General features: G+C 41.1%; 1 protein-coding gene across 2 annotated transcripts; it reads left to right on the top strand.

Annotated features, from left to right (window-relative positions):
- The first annotated feature begins 24,003 nt into the window (after nucleotides 1–24,003).
- LOC139062694 (uncharacterized) lies at nucleotides 24,004–25,902 on the top strand. Of its 2 annotated transcripts, XM_070544346.1 has the most exons (4): nucleotides 24,004–24,094; nucleotides 24,414–24,513; nucleotides 24,736–25,009; nucleotides 25,454–25,902. In XM_070544346.1, exons 2-4 carry the CDS (start codon nucleotides 24,449–24,451, stop codon nucleotides 25,667–25,669), a joined length of 555 nt encoding a protein of 184 aa, XP_070400447.1. In that variant the 5' UTR covers nucleotides 24,004–24,094; nucleotides 24,414–24,448; the 3' UTR covers nucleotides 25,670–25,902. The 2 variants fall into 2 exon arrangements, with proteins under 2 accessions (XP_070400447.1, XP_070400446.1); XM_070544345.1 differs by lacking the exon at nucleotides 24,004–24,094 and having other exon boundaries at nucleotides 24,268–24,513.
- The last annotated feature ends 1,407 nt before the right edge of the window (nucleotides 25,903–27,309 follow it).

Below are 27,309 nucleotides of genomic sequence, written 5' to 3'. Positions count from 1 at the left end.
AAGGTTCCTTGCTTTGTTCGCGGAGATTAATGTAATGCCATTAAGGTCAGGCGATTGGCTAAGCAATTTCCTTTTCTGGATTTCTGGTCCAAAGATGAGAACTTCCGTCTTGTCTTGATTTAAAAGCAAAAAGTTTAGAGTCATCCAATTTTTTATGTCCTCAAGACAAGCCTGTAATCTACCCAACCGATTAGGTTCATCAGGGTTAATGGATAAATATAGCTGAGTATCATCAGCATAACAGTGAAAGTTTATCCCATGCTGTAATGATTTTACCAATTGGGAGCATATGCATATATATATATATATATATATATATATATATATATATATATATATATATATATATATATATATATATAGTAAAAAGAATTGGTCCAAGCACTGAACCCTGTGGTACTCCGCAAGTAACCCTGGAGTATGAAGACGATTTGTCATGTACGTTTACAAAATGAAACCTGTCAGACAGGTAGGATTTAAACCAGCCTAATGCTGTTCCTTTGATCCCTACAACATGTTCAAGTCTTTCTAAAAGAACATTGTGATCAACTGTGTCAAAGGCAGCACTGAGATTTAACAAGACTAGAACAGACACAAGATTCTTATCTGAGGCCATGAGAATATCATTTGTAACTCTCACTAATGCAGTTTCAGTGCTGTGATACTCTCTAAAACCAGACTGAAATTCCTCAAACAGAGCATTAGTGTTTAAATGCTGACATACTTGGATGGCCACTATTTTCTCCAGGACTTTGGATAAAAATGGAAGGTTAGATATTGGTCTATAATTCATTGGGTCATCTGGATCCAGAGAAGGCTTCTTAAGTGAAGGTTTGATTACAGCAACCTTAAAATCTTGTGGTACATACCCATTTACTAAGGATAGATTGATTGTATCTAGAATGGGGGCAGTAACCAAAGGAAATACATCTTAAATAATTTGGTTGGGATTGGATCCAAAATGCAAGTTGAAGGTTTAGATGAAGCTAATATTTTTGATAACTCTGAAAGCTCAACTGGATCAAAACGGTTCAAGCACAGATGAGGTTCTACAGTCACCTCTGAAGCTGCCTCACTTACTGAGGAAGAAGAAATCGCATTAGGGAGGATGCTAAGGATTTTGTTTCTAAAAGAATTAATTTTACTTGTAAAAAATCCCATGAAGTCATTGCTGCTGAGGGCTAAGGGAATAGATGTCACAATCTGCCCTGCTCACTAATCAGCTCTCATAATGCACAACAGTTGTTCCCAGTTTGTGTTTTCAGGTGGGCGTGTCAGAGAGCCAGCTGCTCCTGATCTCCTGATCAGAGGACCAGGGGTACTTAAGGAGCGGTGTGAAACAACTCCAGTGCTGGTCGATACTCGCCTTTGGGTAACACTAGCTTCGTCTCATGTTTAAGCTTCAAATATTCAGCATGTGTTTTAGTCAGTCAGTTCCTGTCAGCCCTGGTCTTGTGTTTTGAAACTTCTACTCATCTGTCACTCAGGATTACTCACCGCTGCCTGGAGTTGTTAAATTTACTACACGTCGCTCACCGTCCCTTGGTCTCCTCGCTCTCTGCCGCTCGCCTGTCACCCTACCTGTTACCTGCCTGCCTACCAACCTCCTCCGGATCTACAGCAATACCTGCCTTTCTGTCTACCATATACTAGTGATGATGATGTGAAGCCTTTTGAACCAACAAAGCTTTACAATCCAGTTGTATTGAAAAAAGGTTCAAGGTTCGATGCTTCAAAGCTCTGTGAGGCCATCTGCTGGTAAATGTTTGTATTTCATTGAATTGTCAGCCAATTCTACTGAAAATGAATGGTGTATTGAACTTTATGGACAAATAAAGCATTAAAAAGCTTCCTCAGGATCATATAATAAAAGTATCTTGAATTTGAACATTACATTAAATATACTAAAATTGCTTTTCTTGGTGTGAATACTTGAACTGAAACAATGTTTATTTTTATGGGATAAGTGATGAAATATATCTAATTTACACATATTAACATTCTCTACATATTCAAATATTTTACTTTTCACATTTCTATTGGATTATTAGGCAGGAATAATTAGCTCAATTTATGTATATTTTTTAGAAATAGAGTAATAAAATGAAGATTAGAAAATTCACATAAGGATAGGACATACTAAATTCCATTACACGTACAACCAAACTGAAAAGCTCATCAACTATTATATTAATTACCAATAAAAGAAGAAAAATCATACCAAACTAGATTTTAATTTAATTAAAGGAAAATGACAGATGGTCTAAAAGATATAGCCCTACAATATGCACCAAGTATTACTACTATAAAGGTAATTTACTAGACTAGACCAAATACATTTTCAAACCTTATTTGGAGGGATTAAATTGAAACATTCCCACATCTCAGAACGCCCTCTTTTTGCTACAGGATCCATTTTTGCGACTCAGTGTTTAATCACTGAATACTGAATCCTGAACCGTCAATCTCAGGTCATACAAACCAGTATGGCGAGCCAAATGAGCATTTATTCTGATATCAGGACATCAGCCAGAATTGTCATGAACATGTAAGCCATTTCTGTCCACTAGTTAACTAGTTAGCCATGTTTGTGTCAACTAGTTAAATATTGAGGGTGAAAATGTGCCCACTAGTTAACTAGTGACAGCAGAAATGTGCACTAGTTAACTAGTGAACACATTTAGGCTTCAGTAGTTAACTAGCTGACACAAAAACTGCTCACTAGTTAACTTGTAAAAGCAGAAATGCATACCAGTCAGCTACTTGAAGGTATTTGTCTCACTAGTTAACTAGTGAGGGTCAAAATGTGCACACTAGTTAACTTGTGGTAGACATAAATGTGCACTAGTTAACTAGTGAACACACTGAGCAATACTAGTTAACTAGTAAGATATGAAACATTTTAACTAGTTAACTAGAGAGAATTTAGGCCTTACTAGTTAACTAGTTGACATTTAGGCTGTCACTATTTAACTAGTTAACACAAACATGGCTAACTAGTTAACTAGTGGACAGAAATGGCTTACATGTTCATGGCAATTCTGGCTGATATCCTGACATCAGAATAAATGCTCATTTGGCTTGCCATAAACCTGCGCCTCTCGGTTTGCGTTGCTTTAGATGTTTGAAACAACGTGTGAAGCGGTCACGTGGGTGGAAGGGTGAATCGAAGCATCGTTGCTCATTGGTCACGTGACTTTCAGTAAACAAATCAAGCTCCGACACAGTGCTTTGCTCTGCGGTGGTTCGTTTTGGTGATACAAGCTTCGAATCCTGCGTGTCACAGGTAACATCACTACCATATACCTGTTCACGCATCTCAGTTTGGATCCTCAGCCTCGTTCTCTGTTCCCGTTTGGCTTCACCATCCAGCCCAGTCTCACCAAGGATTTTAACTTTCCCAGTAAGAGAAAACTCTCCTAAAGCCATTTCCTGTTTGGTTCTCTGGTTCCAGGGTTTGTTTTATTGTGAGATTAATTCCCGTTTGTTTTCTCGTTCTAGATCGCGGTTCTTCCTGTTCTCGTTTGGAGCAGTGCTTTTAGTTTACAACACTTTCCTTAATACATTTTATTTGCATTCTACTCACCCTCGTCTCCACTTGTGATTCTTTCATGTCCTGGGTTAAATATATATCCAACATGACAATAGATGGCTCAGAGCTAAAATTCTGTGTCAGTTTAGCAACTGTACTGAAAAGAAATTCAGGATTATGCTTATTCTCCTCAATTAATGCTGAAAAATAAGCAGTTCTAGTTTGTTGAAGCTTATTTTTATAAAGCACAAGACTATTTTTCCAGGATAGGTAGGCCTCCTCATGGTACGTAGAGCATCATGTTCTCTCTGTAGTGTAATGGTTTATGCTCTTTTATGAAAGAGGAACCATCCTACATTTTAATTTGTGATATTTGTAATTAATTAATAACCAAATTTTATAGAATTAAGAAGACTCAAAGGTTGTTTTCATCAATAAACTGACGATAATATCCGTGGGTCTGTGTTTCAGTTCAATGAAGAGAAAAGTTTGAAAGTGAAAAGTTTTATTTCTTCAAATTAAACTAATGATTTTGAAATGACAAGCATAGGAAATAACAATCAACATTGGCAACTTTGTTGAACAATCTTTAACAGTTGATATTTTAAACTTGCTCAAATAGACCTTGTGTTGGATGTGTGAAAATTGAGAATGAGGTGGGATGAATGCGTGTGTGCGTCTGATTTTGCTTCAGGAAGAAACAGGTCTCTGAGTGAAAAGTGATGGTTTGAATAAACTTAGGTTTCGTTGGAAAAGATGCATCAAACGCTATCTGTCGTAGACTGCCTCACCGTATTCGGACCTTCTTTTAGATCCGGGACCCAGGAGGGTGGTACTCCAGATGACACCTTGGCTGGCAGAGGAGACGGAGGTGTGCTGGCGACCCAGTCCAGAGTTGCCCTCGGTACACGTGATGATAAAGCGTTTGCAGATACGCTTTCTTAAGTTTAAATTACTCAGAAATCAAAAGACTCGGGACGAGTCTGCGTTAGCGGTTGTAATTCAGCTATCCTGTCTGGCTTGACAGGAATAGCGTGAGGGGGGTAGAAAGGAGCCGGTGGGCTCCGTTCCCCTGTTAGCGGTTGTTCACACGTCCTCTCTCTCTCTCGTTGACCAACACGAACTGAATAACATGCACAGAAAACTTACCAAAAGCCTTTCTCTTCTCAAAGCAAACGTGTGCGTCAGAGCAAATGTGTTTTGGAGTTTACTGTGAGAGTTTGTGTGTGTGTGTGTGTGTGTGAGTGTTTGAGTGTGCGTGAAGGTCGTTACCAAACATCCTCAAACATTATTTAATTAGGTATTGATTCATTATAGGTCATTATGATTACCCAAACCATAATAATCATTCATTTGATTAAAACACATTTATAATTAGCAAAATGATAATAATGATTATTTAACATTTAAAATAAAGAAAAGGAAGTTTAAGACTTTGTTATGTTATGACTACATTTCATGAGAACACCATCTTCTGGCACTGCAGGTGTGGGATGTTGTGGTTTCTGTTGAATCTTGCAGACTTCATGTCGGCAAAAGTCTTAATCGGTGGGTTAAAGTTCTGAGCGACCCAGCTCTGACCCAGCCGGGCCAAGTACAACCTTTGACACAGAAAACCCATATTTCCTCACATTACATCTCCAATTTTTGTTTTAAGGCTCGTAAATGAGAGTTAAACCAGGGAGGCAACTTCCTGTCCCTAATTACCTTCTTTTTTAAAGGGGCTACATCATCTAATGCCACACGTAAAGAGGAATTAACATGATGAACTAAGGCATCAATTTGTGAGGGGCTAGAACTGAAAATATTGCCCTCTGCTACGTTCCTCTGAGATGCTGAGGACAGTAAAGATGGAACCTAAACATTTTTCGCCTATACCTTAGAAATCTGGCTAAATGATGAGCCAGACTTTCTGGAAGATGAATTTCCGTCATGGTCCCTGTGTCACAAGACACACAGCAGCTGGGAGCTCTAAACTGGGTGGCTATATAAAAAAAACAAAGAAACAGCACATTTATAAATGTTTAAAAGAGCATAAAATCACGTGTAACAATAATCTGCAAAACAAATTAAAACTAGAAGGTAATAATAAAATGTTTACATAGAAGATTATTAAAAATTATTCACCTTTGCTACGGGTAAGGCTTCACGTCAGCCTGGACAAGTGCATTCTTGCAGACTACTAAATCAGTCTGACAGCCAATGTCTTGGGTAGATTTATCCTGAAAAATAAAGTAGAAGCACATTGTTGTTGGAGTTTATAAAGTCAGATAATATGCAAAAGAAACTGTCAGATATAGGCGCTTTATAACATTCCTAGTGTTTGATCATTATTATAACGTAAAAGTCAGTCACATATGATGTGGAGAGCCTGAAATGCGACCTCCTGAACAGAATTCCTTACAGAACCGGGTCACGCTGTGCTGGATTTCACGCTGTAATGATGTCTGTCAAATAGTGCTGCGTTAGTTAGAGTCACTGTTGCAGAATCGACTGACACAAAAACAACCCAAATTTTCTTCGAGCCTGACAGTAATAGTCATGTGGACTGTTTTGTCGGCCAGGGCTTCGAGATATGTTCCGATTCGCCGCTGATTCTAACCTTACATCCCGTTCCACATTTTGTGAACTTGACAAATTAGCCTGAAGGCAGTGCAGACCTAAGTGAACCACGTCTCTCAAACTTTGCATTTAGGTAGGGAATTGAGCTGCAGTATTTCTGCGGTCAGGTCTCTCTACGAGTCTGAGAGCTCCACAAGCGGTCAGCCCCGTCCGAGAGCTCCACGTGCGGTCAGCCCCGTCCGAGAGCTCCACAAGCGGTCAGCCCACGCAGCAGCTAGTGGGCGCCGCATCGGTCAGACATGCACCGGGCTGACCGCCGGGGAGAACCGGGTGGAAGAATGGAACACAGAAGTGTCCCTCCAAGAGCTCCGTCATATTTCAACCCATTTTTATGTTAAATGCAATGGGTTTTACCCTTTTACCGAAAGACATATGCCCTATTAATTATTTTACCGTATTTTACATCTAAATTTCATGGTTAAACAGTACATGCTACATGTTAAAATGATAGTTAGCTAGCTACTTCGATAAACTCAGCTAGTTTAAAGGCGGCAGTGACCTAAAATACATACATATAATTTAACTTAGTGAAGAAAATGAAGTGTAGACTCCTTGGACGCTCTATTAAAGCAATTAATGCCACAGCAAGTCATTTTGTCCAACAATTGCACAAATAATATCCAAAACAGAATACACAAACAGAGAGACTCAAAATCCCGAAACAGTTTCCAGGCCAGACCGAGGCTCTACTGAGGCCTTTCCACGGAGCTAGCTCTGTGGTCACGTGGGTCTGATGCTCATTAATTATACAGAATTTTAGGCTTTTAATACACTTAAACAGAAGAGTGAGAAAAAAAGTCACCCCCTCAGAGTTGTCAAGAGTGTAAACTAGATCATTTAAACCAAAAACATGTTCTGGTACCATGTTGTAAACATGTTTATTTCTGCTGTGAAATTGGTATTTTTAACATGGGAGTCAATGAGGATTTGCTCGCTTCTGACGCCAGCCCCCAGCGGATGAGGGTGGAACTGCAATTTTTGGTACTTCCGGGTTGGGCCCATTTTCTGAGCCGCATTGTGGGGGCTTGGCGCGCGCACACACACACACACACACACACACACACACACACACACACACACACACACACACACACACACAGCCTGAAGCGCAGAATACAGAATGCAGAATATTCAATTCAATTCAAGTTTATTTATTTAGCGCCAAATCACGACAAGAGTCGTCTCAAGGCACTTCACATAATAAACATTCCAATTCACAGTTCATTAAGCCAATCAGAAATAATGTTTCCTATATAAGGAACCCAGCAAATTGCATTAAGTCACTAACTAGTGTCAGTGACTATACAGCAATCCTCATACTAAGCAAGCATGCAGCGACAGTGGAGAGAAAAACTCCCTTTTAACAGGAAGAAACCTCCAGAGAATCCTGGCTCAGTATAAGCAGCCATCCTCCACGACTCACTGGGGATCGAGAAGACAGAGCAGGCACACACACACACACACACACACACACACACACACACACACACACACACACACACACACACACACACACACGCACACACACTCACACACACACACAAAAATGTAATGTGTCTATAGTTATGTTGTGATTTCTTAGTAAATATTGTATTTGGTGAGAGATCAACTTTATTGTATTTATCCTAGTGGATCTATAATTAAACGGGTAAACTAGTAGTAGCACATCCAACGTCAAGGAAAGCAAAAAGTTATTATCAGGAGAGGGAGAATGTTTTAGTGGTTAGCAGCAGTGTGCTAGTCGATGGCCCCCTCCATGAGGCCACCACAGCTCAGCAGAACATCGTTGTAGCTTCTTCTGGGGAGAAAAACACTTAGAGAGAAAATAAAGTTAACAGATGGAATTGCAGAAAATAATACAGTTAAAGAGCAGATTGTAGAATAAAGCAGTAGAGTGTGAAAAGTGGTCAGTGTGTCCTCCAGCAGTCTAAGCCTATAGCAGCATAACTACAGAGATAACTCTGGATAACCTATCCTATTTAGATGTAGGCATGTTGGAGGCAGGGCAAGGGGGAGCCGTCTTTACCGACTGTACACTCCACCTCCCTCTACTCCCCCACTTGTCCAGATTTAGGCTAACATCAGATTTTAACTATAGGCCCTATCAAATAAAAATGTTTTAAGCCTATTCTTAAAAGTAGACAAAGTGTCTGCCTCACGGACTAAAGCTGGGAGCTGGTTCCACAGGAGAGGAGCCTGATAACTAAAAGATCTGCCTCCCATCCTAAGTTTAGATATTCTTGGAACCACCAGTAGACCTGCAGTCTGAGAGCGAAGTGCTCGGTTAGGAACATATGGAAAAATCAGATTACTGATGTATGATGGACCTTGATTATTAAGAGCTTTATATGTGAGAAGAAGGATCTTAAAATCTATTCTGAATTTAACAGGTAGCCAATGTAGGGAAGCTAAGACAGGAGAGATATGATCTCTCTTTTTAATTCTCATCAGAACTCTAGCTGCAGCATTTTGGACAAGCTGAAGACTTTTAACTACATTCTGTGGACTTCCTGAGAGTAATGAATTACAGTAATCCAGTCTTGATGTAATAAATGCATGAACTAGTTTTTCAGCATCACTCCTGGAAAGTATGCTTCTAATCTTAGCAATATTCCGAAGGTGGAAAAAGAAAATCCTACAAACCTGTTTAACCTGGGATTTGAAAGACATGTCCTGGTCAAAGATAACACCAAGGTTCCTTGCTTTGTTCTCGGAGATTAATGTAATGCCATTAAGGTCAGGCGAATATCAGCAGGGGGACAGATTGGGACAGAATGTCATGCGTCTGTGACAGTGTGTGTCCTGTCACTGTTACCCGATTGATCATGCGCCCTGGCTACTTGGTCAAGGGAGACCTCTGTTTGGATGACTGGTTAGCACGTGTCACTTTCACCCGGGAGTCTAGGGATTGAATCCTTACTGGACTATTTTTTTAAATCCGACACAGATCTCTCTGATGAACTCAACATTGACGGCTTCAGCAACACTGTGCCACTCCGTGGATTTTCTCTTATTTGTTTTGCAAAAGCACTTCCTTTCATTTCTCCACCTCACCCACAGGTACCTCAATTTCTGCTTGTGAAATTGTGCTTTCTCGATCTGCGGTCGTGATCAAAATGCTGCAAAAACCGGCTTACGTATATGCATGAGGTCCACAAAGCACTTTGCATTGACCATTTATGGCAGTAAGTGGGCGTGGTGAGAGCAGGATGAGACTAAAATGCAGCTGAGAAACATTATCTTAGTCTGATTTATGAAGTGGAGATTGCGTGCAGCTGTGTGTACTCCATGTTTGATAGATCACAAACCTGCTTGGCGTGAGTACATTTTTTTTGCTGAGCTTAAGTACGTTTTTAGTAAGGATTCTACGCAATGTTTGATAAATGAGACCCCTGCTCCCCATTTATTGTGAGTGACTGGTGCTCTACCTTTTTCCTTCTTGGTTTAATGATGATTTATTTGGTTTGGCTGGTGTTCAGGGTCAGGTTGTTAGCTGTGCACCGGTCCACCTCTATACTTCTTCCCTGTATGCCGACTCATTTCCATGGCTGATTAGGCCCACCACAGTTGTATCATCTTCAGATATATTGATAGCGTTGGTTTTGTGGCTGAGCTTACAGTCATGTGTGTACAGGGAGTACAGAAAGGGACTCAGCATGCAGCCTTGTGGGCCTCCTGTGATGAAAGACAGAGAGGAGGAATGGTGGGGGCCTTGCTTAACAGACTGTGGTTGGTTTGTTAGTAAGTCTTGCATCCAGAGGCAGATCATCCAGTCTTTTTAACTCACTTTTTCATAACATCTTCATGTAAGGGCCATCTTCATGTACCTTCAGTGTTAACTAACCCTTTAGTGCTCTTCACTCAGCAGCAGCTTCTGTGTTCACCAGCCTCCTGCCTTGCTTTCTTTGGTTTGGCTCCATGACATGCTGCCATGCTGGATGTGACTTTAGATGAGCCATCAGACAGAAACTAAACAGGAGAAACAGTTGTTATTGTTTGTGTAGAGCATCCATCTTCAGTTGAGTCTATAGCAGAAAGAGCAGAGAACTCAGCACATTACAAACTATAGAGCCCCGGACCCCACGTGACTCTCAGTTAGTAGACGCCACATTGGCAGGTAAAAAAAGCTAAACAAACACGGATCATAAACATGAACATGAACGGGATCGGCTTGGATTTTACTTCGTCGGAGTTTACTTCACACTTTAAAACCGAAGAAATCGTTTTATATAGTCAGAAATTAAAGACTAAACATCTCCGACCCTTACCGTGCCCCTGGGATACTTTTTAAAAACGCCAGAAGCTGTCGGAGCGGACTTCTTACCGGACCTAGCCGGGGATCCCCTTGGGATTTACCCGGAGGAGCTGGCACAGGCGGCTGGGGAGAGGGAAGTTTGGGCCTCTCGACGCTACTGCCCCCACAACCCCACTCCGGATACTCGGATGAAAATCGATGGATGGACAAATAACAGATTTACACCTGCCAAGAGAAATCACTAGTTTGATTGTTTTCCGTGAATAAAATAAATATGTCAGGCAGGAGCATCTCAGGATCTGTCTGAGAACTGTCTCGGTGAGACGGATAATAGCAATCCAAAGTGCTTTTTATGTGTGTTCTGACAATTGATCAACCATTGCTTAAAAATTAAATACAGCTTAGCCGGTTAATTGCTGTGATCATAAAACACGTAAACGGCAGCACGCAGAACTCACGAGGCAACGTTTTATGTGATGTTTACTTGTTGCTATGAGTAATAAGACAGAAAAAGGCACGCCAAAATAAGTTTAGGAAGTCCACTAAGAATCGTAATAAACCATTTAAAATAAATACCATACACAGTTGAGGAAACGTTGGTTTAAGTACCTGATATGAAGCGGTCGCTGCTTGAGTGAAAACCTTTACTCTCGGGATCCCACAGCTTCATTTCAGCCCGGTCACTAGCGCGTTTTATTACAATGATCCAACGTTTGCGGCGCTCCGGATCTTGGGGAATCCTGTAGATGGCTCATTCCTTATGTCGTCCGCGTCTGTTCTGCATCCTGGGAAACAACAGGAATCTACCGTATTTCCTGTCTGATTGAGTTTTCTGGCAATAACAAATAGTCCAACTGCCGGCTTCTACCTGCCAATATGGCACTGTTTCGATTTGAACTGTTGCATGCTGGGAGAAGTGACGTCAACTCCCGGAGCTCTATATGAGAAATATTAAACACTCATCTATTAATAACCCTAACTATTCACTAGTGTTACTGACTGCTGGTGTTAGATTTTATGTACAAATTAAAACTAGTCTTTATTCAGAACACATCTCTGTTTCTGATCACAGATTACAGAAACCAGAAAGCTAAACAGAAACCAATCTTTGTCTTTGTTTTCTGTTCACCATGTCATCCAAGTAAAAACTGGAGAAATGTGTGATGTTCTTCTGAACTTTCTCATGTGGGTCAGAGCCGAACACAGAACAGAGTGAGATTCTCCGACTGTCACAGGAAAATAATGTCATCTATAAAACTGGAGCTAACATGTCAAGCTAAAACCAGCTGAGAGCATCGACACACATACATGGACAATGGGTTTCAATAAGATAAGATAAGATAAGATAAGATAAGATAAGATAAGATAAGATAACCTTTATTAGTCCCACAAGTGGGAAATTTGTTTTGTTTACAGCCAAGTAAAAGTAAAGTAAAAGTTATGCAGCAGAGGGAGAAAACACAAATACAATAAGTTCGATCGCAATGAGATAAAATAAACTCAATACAATAGACAATTTATACCTTAAGAATAGGTTAAAAAATAAAAACCATACTATGTACAGCTTAGAAATACAGAGTAAACTTCATCCAACAGATTTGTTGTAAAGTCTGACAGCAGTGGGGAGGAAAGACCTCCGGAATCTCTCTGTCCCACACCTTGGGTGCCGCAGTCTCCCACTAAAGGAGCTGCTCATAGCTGTCAAAGTCACCTGCATGGGATGGGAGATATTATCCAACATGGATGACAGTTTAGCTGTCATTCTCCTGTCACTAACCACCTCCACAGTGTCCGGGGGCATCCTAGAACAGAACTGGCCCTGCGGATCAGTCTGTTCAGCCTCTTCCTATACCCCGCAGAGATGCTGCTGCCCCAGCAGACCACACCATAAAAAATGGCCGAGGCCACCACAGAGTCATAAAAACGCCATATAGGCTCCAATAATAAGTTTTTGTACTAAATGGGAGGTGGCCACCACCGCCATTTTGACCGTGTCAGAGGTTCCGTCAAGCCCAGACAATTCCATAAAAGGGAAGAGAGGAGGAGCTGAGGGTGTGGCTGTAAGGCTGGGATCAACTGACGACACCCGGTCGAACTAGCTACAAGCTAACCTGAAGCTAACCCAAAGCTAATGCGGAGGTGGGAGCTAAGCTAACGGAGGTAGCAACCTAGCTACAACCGGAGTTAACTGTGCACAACACCAGAGCTTCTGAGTCAGAGATACGCCGGGCTGACCGCTGGGTAAAACCGGGTGGAACACAGAGGTCTCCGAGACCTCCACAAGCCGGCAGCCGCACAGCAGACAAGCGCCGATGCGCAGAGCTGCCGCTGGGGAGAACCGGGTGGAAAGGTTTCCATCCCAGATCTCCACAAGCCGTCAGCCCGCACAGCAGACAGAAGCCGCGATCAGACAGAGATGCACCGAGCTGCAGGGAGGGGAGAAACGGGTGGAAAACATCAGACTCTGGAGAGCTCCACAAGCCGATAGTGGGAACCCAGCTCCACCAACATGTTATATTTCAACCCATTTTCTAAAGTGCAGCATTATGTTAAATGCACTGGGTTTTACCCTATTACATTTAAATTTCATGGTTAAACAGTACATGTTAAAATCTAAGCTCAGCTCGGCAGTGACCTAAAATACATAAATATAATTTTACTTACCGACATAAATGAAGTGGAGACTCCTTGAATGCTCTATTAGTGCAGTTAATGCCACAGCAAGTCATTTTGTCCAACAATTGCACAAAAAAATATCCAAACAAGCATACACACACACAGAGACTCAAAATCCCGGAGCAGTTCCCAAGCCAGACCGAGGCTCTACTGAGGCCTTTCCACAGAGCTAACTCTGTGGTCACGTGGGTCTGATGCTCATTAATTATACAGAATTTTAGGCTTTCAGTACACTTAAACAGAAGAGTGAGAAAAAATTCACTCCCCTCAGAGTCGTCATGAGTGTAAACTAGATCATTTAAACAAAAAACATGGTTTGGTACCAGGCTGTAAACATGTTTATTTCTGCTGTGAAATTGGTATTTTTAACATGGGAGTCAATGGCTGTGTCCGAATCCAGGGGTAGGATGCTTGTGAGTGCACATTTTGAGGTCGATGACGTCAAAGCGCAGCGACGAGTACTGTCCGAATTCCAAGTATCCTCATTCTCGCGCCCTCAAACGCGTCCTCGCTCCACCCACATTTCGAGGATGGGTCTGATGGATCCTCACAGGAGCAAGGGTATCCCAGCATGCTTTGCGCGCCGGCCGCTGGACTCGACACTCACAACAACGGCGGACGGAGCGGGACAGCAGTACAGCTTAAAATGTAAGTTAGTTAAAAAAAAATAGCGGTCAAAAAATAAAATACGTGTTTGGGCACTTTTGGTTTGTTTTTTATATACGATCTAATACCACAAATTGTTTTTTTCATGTAATTTAAGGCTAAAACATGCCCCACCGAAAACCAGCTTGAATGTGTAATAGGAAAAACCCACCGTAAACTAGCTTGATCCCAGCAGGCTTTTTAAAAGAAAATAGCGGTAGAAAACTAAGCTGAAAGCGGTTCTGTTTATAGACATTCTTCGTTTGTATAGGTACATTTTAAGCAGAAATCAGCGAGAACGAGCTTGTATGGTGGTCCCGTCATAATTCCCGTGTGTGTGTGTGTGTGTGTGTGTGTGTGTGTGTGTGTGTGTGTGTGTGTGTGTGTGTGTGTTTATTTAGCGAATAAAGCTTCTCATCATTTGTTTTAAGGTTAACACCCCACCGTAAACTTGCTTGAAAGTCTAATAGGAAAAAACTCACCGTAAAAGAGCTTGCATCTTATGTAATCATGTAACGAACGCCAAAAATAACGAAAACTAAGTTTAATGTTTATTTAAGTTAATTTCTAAGAAACCACATTACTGATTTAATGTTTTTAATTTCATTTTAGGCGGAAAAAAACATAACACAATTTTCATCTCCCATGTTGATAAATTAAAATATTGTTTATTGCATGTTTTATCAACTATGATTTATAATCTGACTTTGTTCTTCTATTCCTCTCTATTCTCATCCAGAACCAGTACCATCTGTAATTTCATTATGCCCACAGTGTTCTCTGTTGTTAAATGACAATAAAGCCTTGTAATTCTAATTCCCTTTGTCTGTAGGACTGCAAGTATCCAGGGTCAGGAGAGGGAGTCAGCAGAAAGCCCACTGCTGAAACCTGGCCCTGGTTTGTCCCCATGGACGAGGTGTTGGGACAGAGGCCTTCCACTATGCCTCCTGTCCTTATGGCTTCCATTCCCGTGGACACTCCAGGGCCAAGTGCAGCAGTGGGTGAGACAGAGGACATGGAGAGTGGTGGAAGGAAGCCGGACTCCTCATCAGGGAGAAAATGAGAAGGGCTGATGAGCTCCTTGACCTGATCAGGGAGGACATGAGACAACAAAGGGAAGCGGAGGAGAGGAGAGAAAGAAGGATGGACAGATTTTTAGCATTGATGGAAAGGATGGCAGAGAAATGTTTTTTTTTTCTTTTAGTTTCTTCTGGTTCAGGTTCTATATATGTGTTTGAATGTTTTTGTTATTTGTTTAAATGTAATAAAATTTCTATTAATTGATAACTCTTTTTTGATCATTAACAGTTTTATTATTCAGTTTTTAACACGTAACAACATAGTAAATAAATGGTAAGGGAACACTGTAAGGAATAAAAGTAAAATATATACAGTAAACTTGGAAAGCAGGGAGTCTTTGGTGGTGTTGCTAAATCTACTAAACATGGATCGAGGTGGATGGAGTGCAGGAACCGAGATCCATGGCTGAACGTTTCTGGTTGGCAAGTGTAACATCAGACAGAGTGGTCTGCAGAGGGTGCTTCTGGATGCCTCATCTCACTGACCACTGCATCGTCCATCAAAAGGGTTTGCTGGGCTGGCTCAATCGACGGCTGTCACATCACTAACATTCAGATATATGCAAAAAAGGAGATCATGAGTATAATACTTGTAACTCTGGCAGATAACAGGACTAAATGATTTTTAAACTTTAAATACAAAGGCCGGTGACATTTATTGAGCCGTCGCAGCTCCTCAAAAACCACAAATAAAATGAAATATTGCTGTGGATCCATTTTCAACGTCGCTACTAGCTTGTTAGCCTGTTTGCCGCTGTCACGGTTGCTAGGCAACTGGACCTGGGGGCGGGAATGAAAACGAGGCTAGTACTGTCCGAATTCAGAGCCGCTGACTTCCGGTTTTAGCGGTCTTGCAAGGACCAGGCCTTGCTAGACCGGCGAGGACCCGTACTCACAAGCATCCTACCCCTGGATTCGGACACAGCCATTGAGGATTTGCTCGCTTCTGACACCAGCCCCCAGCGGATGAGGGTGGAACTGCAATTTTTGGTATTTCTGGGTTGAGACCAATTTTAGAACTGCATTGTGGGGACTTGGCTGAGAGTTAAAGACGGTCTCAAGAGCTGACAACAAGCTAGCCTAGCATTAGCAGCATCCTGCTGGTTACCGGCGGTTCTTACGGCTCGTTTTTTCTTTCACTCAGCTAAGTTTTATTCCATATTTTACTTTTAATTCACACTAAATACACAGCTGTTGGATTTTGAAACACCAAAGAGAAGTCTTACCTTTTACTTAGAGGCAATTTACATCTAAGTAAAAGGTAAGACTTCTCAATCCAAAACGCTGAGAGTATTTAAATACTCCCAGCATTTTGGATTGGGGTCCTTCACCGGCTTCCAGCAGCAGCGGGCTGCCCACGGAAGTGCCTGACTTTATATCGGCTCTACTAAAGAGGCTCATTGGCTGATGTCGATGATGAAAAAAAATGCTAAAAATGGGCCCGATTAATCAGCCAACCGATAAATCTGTTGACCCCTAGTCATAATAGTGAGGAGGGTGGTAGAGATGGCATCATCTGTTTATCTGGTTCTGTAGGCATATTGGTGGGGGTCTAGTGTGTGGGGAAGAGCAGCCTGGATGTGTTGCAGCCAGTTGCAGCACTAGTCTCTCCATGCAAGTCATAATGAGAGGTGTTTAAGCTGCTGGCCTGTTGTCGTTATAGCAGATATTTTGGGGTACCTGTGGTACTATTGTGGAAGTTTTAAGAAAGGTGGGGAAAGAGCACTGGGACAGTGACATGTTGAAGATGTTTGTATGTATGTGGTAAAATTACTCTTTACAGGGTTAATGAAAGTCCACCTAGCCCTTATCGCCCCCTGGTTGTACCAAATGTGCAGCAGTACCGGGACCAGAGTGAATAGGGTGTGCATGGGGAGCATGAGTGGGTGTCCGGCATGCATTTTTGTAAGTCTTGGGTTGTATGTGCATGTGTGAGCATGAGGGAGGGAGTGTGTGACTGTATATGTCAGGTGGGGCCTTTGACTCCTCCCCTCTCCTGGAACTTCTCTTGATGATATAGATTTTTGTCCCCCCTGCCACACCTGGTGTGAGGGGTTGTGCCATGGTCTGCCTGAGTGTTCGTGGCAACCGGGTCTGGGGGTTTAAGATTTTGGCATCTGCCTGATAGATACCGGTGGCTGCCTGGTGGGGTCTGGGTCCCTGGGCTCTGCTGGGTCCCCGGCGGGGGTGGTCGCCCCTGGGTCCCGGGTCGCTGGGTCCCGGGCTCGGCCGGCTAGGGGGTGGGAGGCTGCGGTTGGGCCTGTGGGCTTGCCGCTGACATCTCCCCTGACTCTGCCGGCTGCTGGTTGTGGCCCCCCGGGGCGATCCTCTGTGCCTCTCGAGGGGGGCGGGGGCCTTTCTGGTTGCAGTCTCCTTGGGGTTCCTGTGTTCTGGGGCAGCGCCTGGATCTCTGGGACTTGGAGCTCCCCCCGTCTCCTGCGCATCTTTGGGGGTGGATCTCTGGTCCCTCACACTCTGTTGGACGCTCCTATAGAGAAACCTTAAATAAACAAGCGCGTGTACACACACAGGTGCTCACATGGTGCTCTCAAAAGTATGCGCTTGGGCACGTTAAACACAGGTCTTAAGACTATGGTGGGCACTTAATGCACTGTGATTTATTATCGTGATTCTTCAGTTAAGCAATGTTGATTATATATTTCTTCATCAAGTTGACGCTTGTTGTTGTCTCCCTTTTTTTTTTTTTTTGTCTTTTTCTGCAGGTCTAGAAGCAGACTCTTGTTTATCATATTTTATTTTTGTGGAACCCCCCCCCCCCCCTCTCTCTCTCCCCACCTTTTCTTTTCCTTTCTCTTTCACCTCTGACTCCGTGTCTGGTCGGAATTACAAAGCATTCAACAACAATAACAATAAAGTTTTAAGTATCAGGCGTGACATTAAAAGCAGATGCTTTGATGCTCCACCTGAGAGTAAATCTGTAAGGCTTGTTACCAGCATTCAGACATCAATTCTGTTTGCTTCACAGCCAGACAGGACACGGTAAAAAAAAAAAAAAAAAAAAAAAAAAAAACAATAATAATAATTACCCTTTACAGGGTTAATAATAGTCCACCTAGCCCTTATTGCCCTCTGTGGCCAGAATATTCAACTTGCAACTTCAGACTGGAGGACTGCTGTGTTGGGACTTAGAAAAATAGAGCTGACATACCTAGCACTGCAGCTGAAATTCCAGAACATTTCCTGCATGATCATAAACAGGCCAGAGTTTTTTTTTTTTACAGCAGACACAGTGAGTGCCAGATGCACTTCTAAAATGAAGTTCAAGTGTTAGTGTATCTTACTTTATTAATATTTAAAATGGCTTCCTTTTCCATTTAAACTGTTTTGATTGTAGTTTAGCTGTGTTTGTAAAACATAAACAATTATCGATATTTGGGACATGAATTTTTCTGCTAAACATCAAAGTCCCCGGAACATTAGGCCCCAAAGGGTTGGGGGAGGAAAGGTGTGGTGGGCCAGATGTGGCCTGCAGGCCATCAGTTGAGGTATATTGTGACTGATGATCATACAAACACAGCTGAGGTTGCTTAAACAAAATGGAAATCATTTAAGTCCACAGTTAGTGCATCAACTGTAAATGAATACAAGCCAAAATAAAAGGTTGTGATTGATATTTAGCTTGAAATCACAATGGTAGCCTTATAGATTTAAGACTAAAACAAACATTAAAATGTTTAATATTTATCTTAACTGTTGATGTTTAAACTTAATTTGTCATTTCTTTTCCTTCAATTTTTTTCTAGTTAATTGTTAAGTTCAAACTGTCAAATCTGCATTTTTTGCACAAGCATGAGCACATCACTCCCATCCTAAAAGCACTTCATTGGCTTCCTGTCCCACTCACAATAGAATACAAGGTTGCCCTCCTCTCCCACCAGTGCATTTATGGACATGCCCTTCACTATCTAAAGAAAGTACCTTACTGACCACACACACTCTTCGCTCTGCAAAATCAAACCCAATCTCTGCAGCGTGGGAGATCGGGCTTTCCTGCTGCTGCTTCGAGATTATAGAATTCCCTCCCTGTTCATCTAAGGGCTCCACAAACTATTGATGCCTTTAAACAGGACCTAAAAACCAACCTTTTTAGAAAACCACAAATCAATCAATCAAATTTATTTCTAAAGCGTTTTTCAAACAAAGTGTGATTCAAAGTGCTTTACAAAATGACCCCAGATTCCCATAACAGGTTAAAAACATTAACAAACATATGCAAGCACACGCACGCACACACACACACACACACACACACACACACACACACACACACACACACACACACACACACACACACACACACACACACACACACAGACTCACACACACACGTTACCTTTAAATTGTAAGATTTGATATGAAATGATCATTTTCAACTTCATTATTTGGATTTATATTAATTACTTTAACATTTCATTGTAACTTACCTAATAAATGTGCTGAAAAAGGTCACAGGTACTCATTTTTAAACGTTTTATTGTTGTGACTGACAGAGCTGTTAAAAACCAATATGCAATATGTAGTTTTAACATTTCTGAATGTGACAAAATGATGCTGTTAGAATTAAATTATGGCTAAATGTAACATTTAAATATTAAATGTGGCAAACTGTAGCTGCTAAAAATCTAAATGTGTTAAAATGCATCTATAAAGATTGTGATTATGGCTGAAGGTAGCAAGTAAAATTTTATTGGGCTAATTTATCCTTTAAAACGCTAAATGAGACAAATTATTTGATATATTGCTTCACAGTTAGCACACATTTGTGCCACATGAAGGTAAAATTATTCTGTGCTTTTTAGTGGTTTCTAACCATCCTGGAGGTGGGCTTTCGACCCACTCCATGTAGAACCTTCTCCTACCTTACCGGGGCGCGCCTCCGTCGGCGGCAGAAGCCCCTATGGTCGTCATTCCGGTGCACGCAAGTGGAGGTGCGTCAAGAGAGCCAGAAGTCACTGGACGTTCACAATAAAAGCTCAAACCTCTCAACCCACCATTAGGATTTTATTTTGAAAAAGAGCTTCTAAAGCGCGGTTTCCTTCCTGTCTGCTGGCTGACTTGACGACGGCAAATGCAGGTGGAGCGACTCGGGCAGCACTGTTCACATCTGTCTTGAAGGAGGAAGGGGGTCAGAAAACCGCGTCTGTTCTATTCCATGGTTTAAATGATGAAAGAATTAAATCCATAAAATAGAAAAAATCAAGCGCATATTTCCACGCTGGATTTTATCAACCCTCCGTTTGCCCGAGGAATGACTGGATTGTCACAAAATACAAGTAAGGACTTTTATTTTTCACTTGCGTGTTTTTCTTCCTTTTGTTTTTTTTTTTTTTTCTCTGGCAGTGATCATTTGTCTGTGCGGCTCTGAATGCACACACATCAGCAATGTTCTACAAAACGCTCGCTTTGTTCCGCTGTGGAAAAGCGGAATGATGCGTAATGGGTCAACGTTTGGAGGAGATGTGATCTGCTGTTTATGTTCTGTTGCTGCAGGAGTAGACACGCTGAGTTTGGTGGGAATTGATGGACTCGGATGGCTACGCGTGGTGCAGTGTGGGAGTTAAAATAATGAAAAGAATATTAATAATAACAACAATAACGATGATTCCACTAGTGTGTGTTTGGTGGCACAAACTCCGTTGGAGTAGTGGCTGTGCGGGTTTAGATTCCGAGCCTTTAGGAGCAGTGGCGTGGAACCGAACCTGCGGATTTTTGTGTCGTCTATTTTTTAACCGCACACCTCGCTTACTTCTTTCTGCACGTCAGGTGCCTACATGTCTTATATAAGAATTACCATTTGAGGAATAATAATGTATTTATTATTATTATTATCATTATTTATCACAAAGTTGTGTTTACAATCAGATTTTTATGCTGGGTGCCCGCCGGAAGGTAGAGTTTCTTTCTAATCTGGTAGAGAGAACAGAAGCGCAGGAATTGGACTTCCTTAAGATTGTGTGGTAAATGGAAGCAGCCAGATGAGTTAGGAGTATGTGGAGACGGCTGCTGCTGTTGGTGCAGGCGATGGCTGCGCCACCTTGTTGCCAAAACGCCCACTGGGGTGCGTAATGGTGCCTCAACGTACCGTTCAAGCTATGGCTGATTAGAGCACAACAAATGAGGAAATGCTGTTAAGAAATACTTGGATAATTAGATTTTAGTTGTGGTTAGTTCATTTTAGAGCTGAAGATCAAGGGACAGAAAGAGGAAGAGGCTAGGGGAGCACTGGAGGGAAAGTGAAAAAATTAGCGCATTCCATTGTTTCTTTACGGGATTGGCGTGCTATTTGTATGTATTATGCATGACCTTGATTACATATCAAATGATCCGTCTAATCTGGTTTTAAGGCTCTCACCTAAATCACAGCTGAGAGTACTTTAATTGGGGCTGCTGAAAATCCTAGAATGGCACCAAATTGAAAGCTATATAAAATAATTTCCAAAGTTTTATTATTTGATTTCATTTTTACCTGCCTTCAGAAACACCTAGTGTAGAACCCAAATATGTATTGGAAACATTCCTTACAGATTCTGCTCACTATTGACACAAAAGCATCACATAGATCCATGCATGATGTGAAGTCATGTTCCACCACATGTCAAAGGTTCTGGACTGAGATCTGGTCACTGGCGGGGTACACCCTGTACTGGTTGCCATTTCATCGCAGGGTAACACGGAAACACACAGGACCAACACACACACTCACTCACTCACTCACTCACTCACTCACTCACTCACTCACACCTCAATCAACATTGTTTTGTTTAACTTTATGTGGGGCAAAATGCCAAGAACATTAAGAAAAAAATCAGTTTAATCAAATTAAAATAAAATATATATATATAAAGTTGTGTCTGGTTCTAGCATTTCATATTTCCTAGTTCCTACTGCATGAGTTCAGATGTATTAATCCATGCACTTAAATATTAATGTTCTGAATTGATTGAAAAACTTGTTCTGTCATAGTTTCTTTATTATTGTGATCAAAAATATTTAATCTCAATTCTGAGGCTGCTCTGTAAATAGATTTCAAATAAACAATACACATAAACTTCTGATCAATCCATATCAATTTCAGACTTAAAATAATGTATTGATGTAAACCACGCCCACTTCCGGTTAAACCATGCCCACTTCTGGGTTATGCCACGCCCATTCCGAGTACAGATACAGATAATTTAGTTGGTTGAGCAGATACAGATACAGATAGTGGTGTACTCGCTCATCCCTAATTTGTTTCTATCAAACCACTTCTTTAATATCTTTAACTCCTGTGTGATCACCTCCACAACCTGTTGAAATTCCCCACTTGAACAAAGTATATTGGTATCATCTGCAAAAATTACAAACTTTAGTATCTTCGATACTTTACAAATATCATTTATATACATTATAAACATTTTTGGTCCCAATACTGATCCTTGAGGTACTCCACATTCAGTATCCATCAATTTAGATTTAAACTCATTTATTTGTACATATTGCTGTCCATTCATCACCTAGCTTTTTATCCAATCCAATACCACACCCCTAAACCCATATTTCTCCCGTTTGATTATTAGAATTTTTTGGTCATCAGTATCAAATGCTTTTTTTAGATCTGGAAAAACTCCAAGTGCATACTTCTTGTTATCCTTACATTCAGTTATTTCTTCCATTAAATCCATCAATGCCAAAACTGTTGATCTGTTATTTCTAAACCCATACTGGCACTTTGCCAACAGATCATGTTTATCCACAAAGTTATCAAGTCTTTTTAGAAATAGTTTTTCCATATGAGGCCAGAACAGTCTCAATAAGAATTAAGTCACACAACGTTTTCCACAAATGCACACGTTCATTCGGAAATCCACATTCTGTGTTTCACAAATATAATTCGGAGGAACACAAATGCACACGCTCATTCGGAAATTCACACTCTTTGACTCATAAATATAATGTGAAAAAATAAGTCACGCAACATTTTCCACAAATGCGCACGCTAATTCTGAAGTTCACACTCTGTGGTTCACAAATATAATTTGTAAGAACACTTGTAATATAAACTCAGATCATACGAATTGCTGAATGTGCATTTACGAACAGCTTCTCATTTGTGAACCTTCCTGCGTTTGTGAGTGAAATCTGTGTGGTGCATTCACGGACAGCTTCTCATTTGTGAACCTTCCTGCATTCGTGAGAGAAATCGGTGTGCTGAATTTTGAGACTCTCCTAACGTCGCAGGTCAACAAACGTCACCATTGGCTAATGAACCTGTCAATCAAATATATGTTTCTGCCAGGGCTGTTCGCTTTCAGCCAATCATATGGCTCCTTATGTCACAGAACAGATCTGCTGTGCGCATGCGCATTGCAGTTCACACGGCAGAGCAGGATGGACCGGTCACGATCTGTGAGTAATAGTTTTATCTTATTCCCTCGTTGTAATTTATGCAATGTTATAGAATTATGAGTAGAAGCGTTCTTCATGATCAAGTAAAATGTTTTATGTTAAATTCAGTCCAGACGTTACGTGAAGTCTGGTCCATTCTTCATCTAGTTTAACATCAAGCTAAACTCAAGTGAACATTTGTTTAGTTAGCGTATCTAGGTACCATTTTTTTAGGCCACGGTTGTCAAACTCAAGGCCTTGGTCTATTTTTATTTGCCCCGCGAAATCAAATATCAAATATATAATATTAAACTGGCCCGCCGGGCGATTTTGCTAATAAGACTACTAATCCCATAGTGCTTTGCGGCGTTAGCGCGCGAGACGAAGCAAGCCCTCTTTTATGTTTACATCATTAGCATCCATGCTAGTCGAATCAGCGTGTGCAGCGTTACCCTCAGTCTTAAACAACTGAAGATACTCCTCTAAGCACCCAGTTTACTCTGCGAGTTTCCGACTTTGAACGCCTAGAAAGAAGGTATCTGGCTGGAACAGGTGACCATCAGAGTGGAGCGAACTGAGCTTGAAATATTTAATTGTCATGCACTTTTTCAGCTCCAAAGCATGAACGTTAATAACGGAGATATTTTCATAGAAGATAATTGCTATTTTTGGTTTTCACAGATCTTAACTTATTTAATTATCTAACATGTTATTGTATGGCTGTTGTACCTTTCATTTGGTAATTGATTGTTTTGACCCCTATAAAAATGTGTCATATGAGAGTGTTTGTGCTTGAATTACATAGATCATGTACCTGAAGGTAGCTGACAACAACCGGGCAGACACCCACCTTGCCTTCTTCAGTGAAGCTGTGAATGAGCATGGCTTTCCTCTGAGGTATTCATGTTATTCCCAACTTTACCCTCTGTTACCCTGTTACAAATCTGCTTTTGCCTAAAGTGTGTTATTGACCAAAGATAACATGCCATTTGAGGTCATATAGTAAAATCTATGGGGGGGGGGGGGGGGAGGACATTTCCCTCTTTCAAAAAATATTTCCCCAGCAGAGGGTTAATAATGCCACATTGTTTACTCACTTAGTAGCAAGGTACATAAGGAAATTTCTGTGAGACTCAAATTGATGTAGATTGTTATAGATGTGCATTAAAAATGTTTGAAGCAAGATTCTAATGTTTTTTTTTCATGGTGAGAGGAGATCATGGCGGAGAAAATGTAGGTGTTGCAGAATTAATGTTCTCAGTTCGTGGAACTGACACCAACAGCTTCATTGCAGGAAAAAGTGTACACAATCAACGGTGAGTTTAACCTAATTTGGAAGCTTTGTGTCTGTGCGCGCGTGCCTGTGCCTGTTGACCTGCCCAGGGTGCACCCTTCGTCTCACACTGTGACTGCTGAAGATAGGCACCAGTCCTCCTGCGACCATTCAAGAGATAACTCAAGTTGAAAACGGATGTATGGACATGTAAATTTGTGTGTATATTATAATTTTCTTTTATTTAATCCCCCTCCAAATCCAGGATCGAGCGCCTGTGGCGTGATGTCTTCATGAGTGTTACTGGTTTATATTACAACATCCTGCACTCTCTGGAAGACCAAGACTTGCTCGACATCAGTAACATCCTTCACATGTTTTGTTGCCACTATATTTTCTTGTCTCGCATCCAGGCCAGCCTGGATGTCTTTAGAGATGCGTGGGACAACCATCCAATCAGGACAGAGGAAAACATGACACCAAATCAGCTGTGGCATCTGGGCCAGGCTCTGAATCCTGTTTCTGATCCAGGGGCAAATGTATGTTCTGTTAAAATGACTGATCACATGTCAAGTTGATCCTTAACTAAAAATCAAATGTTCAACACTTTGATAATCTACCTCTGCTCTATGCTTCTTGGATTCAAGACAAAATGGCTGTTGAAATTACAGTTCTGTTTGTGTGCACCTCTACTGAAGTGGACGCTGTCAACTATAATGTCATGACATTACAAAGTCATGACACATCTGCAAGTTCAAAATGCAAGGCATTAGACCTTCCAGATGTGATATTCTCACTGCTGTTTTAACATAAAAGTAGCCCATTAATTAAAAAAATAATAATTTATGAAATAATGGAGATGCTAGGTTCTGCCTGACATCATTGATGTTAAGTAATTGTTAAAAGGTCATGATAGGGCTTTATTAAATGTGTTTTCTTGAGATTCATTATGCACAATGCTCATACACACTTTCCTTTTCCAGGGTATACCGACACCAGAGATTGAATGGGAGGAGAACGGATACATGACTGAACCTCATCCTGGGATCAATGTCTCTCTACTGGACAGTCCTCTTACAGATCATGAAATTTTGGAACTGCAGGACAACATAATCCGTTGCAACATTCAGACTCTTTTGGGAGTGGACATATATCTTCACACTGTCCAGTATGTTGAGAACTTACTTGAGGCTAGATGATTACATGTGTGAAGAAGGAAGGAGAGAGAAGGTAGGGAGTTAGGAAGAAAGAAAACAATTAATGAGACAGGAAGGAAGGAAGTTAAAAAGTGAAGGAGTGGTCCATTTTAAGGTTAATGTACTGTATATTGTTATTCAAGGGATTTGCCTTTGTAAATATGAAATGCTAAAGGATAGACCCCAAAATAGATGTCTAAATTCATTTATAGTTGTGTATTTCCTTAAAGTCTTTGTCAGCCTGATTTATTTTAGACCAGGAATGTATTTGAAAAGGCTGCTGTTCACTTCATCTATGCTACAATTCTTCAAAATGTAAATGTGCTATCATTGCTAGTGTTGGTTTAGTAACATGCATCTTCCTGTGTATCCAGCTCTAATAAAAACATTTAAAGGTGAAGCACCTACTTATCAGGAGATCCATTTATTTTTACATGTTATTGTTTGAATTTTGTCTCGTTTCATAACTTTTGCTCAACATTTAAGGGGAACTGTGTTACCCTGCGATCATCTTCATTACACTTGAAAACTTGTACTATACCTCCGTCCGTCTACTTATTAAATAGAATAACATGACAAGATTCTATCTACTGGTTTTTTGATCAAGGGATGATTAGGTGTTGTGAGAAGATTCTCTGCTTCTGAGTCTGTGTTAAGTTGCAACTGGACACACATACCCACACACAGTTTGTTCATTTGTTCTCAGAATGAGAATAATGTCTTTTAGAGTTAAAAAGTTATTTTTTTTTCTTGATGTCACTGAAGGCTGTGTTAGAAATATATGCAGCTCATTAAAAGGAAAAGTAACTGATGTAACCAAAAGCCTGAACACAGGAGAATAGAGACACCTGCCAAGATAAAGAGCTGGAGCTTTTGCTCCTTTTCAGAGTCACTCCCATGGAATAGGCCTGATGATTTACTAGCTTCTCTTACCTTCTCTGCAGACAATGTTTAATATGAGCTTCAAGAGGTCTCTGCCCCTAACGGGTTTGCTTTCACTTAGTAAAAATGCATAATTTTTCTGATTAAGATTATTAAGAGGCCACCCATATGGTGGAGCATTGGTAATGTAACCGGTTAGAGTTGTGTCCGACTTGACGCCGACTTGCTCTGACGTCATGCATACGTAGGCAACGATAACCACTTGAGATCAAGGCGGCCGCAGATTTTGGAGCAAGGCGCTGCAGTTGCTCTCCCTTGGCTGCAAAACCTTGGGCATGATGGGAAACGCCTGGCTCTCACCTGATCTAAGATCTGATTGGTTCATATTTTGATCCAAACATCCGGTGGTAGAACATGAAATGTTAGTTGGTCACGTGTATTCTGTAAATCATGTAACGTTAATGATGACAACTATATAGGCCATAAAGAGAAATGTGTTTTGTGTTCTTTTGTCATGTTTCCTATGAGCACACTGAAGCTACAGCTGCTAACCTTTACTTATTATTACAGTCATGTTTTCATATTCGATATTTGATATCCACAAGCACGTGATGATGTGTTTCAGCTGCTAACAGGCACCAGAATTAAAATTGAAAATTAAACAAGTATGAACGCTAACGCGATATCTTCATCCATTGTCACCCCCGAGCTACACATGCAGGAAATTGTGTCCGACTTATGCGCACAGCAGATCTGTTCTG

Source organism: Nothobranchius furzeri, chromosome 14 (assembly GCF_043380555.1).
Source record: "Nothobranchius furzeri strain GRZ-AD chromosome 14, NfurGRZ-RIMD1, whole genome shotgun sequence".
Taxonomy (NCBI): domain Eukaryota; kingdom Metazoa; phylum Chordata; class Actinopteri; order Cyprinodontiformes; family Nothobranchiidae; genus Nothobranchius; species Nothobranchius furzeri.
This window is presented reverse-complemented; position numbering and strand designations above follow the sequence as displayed.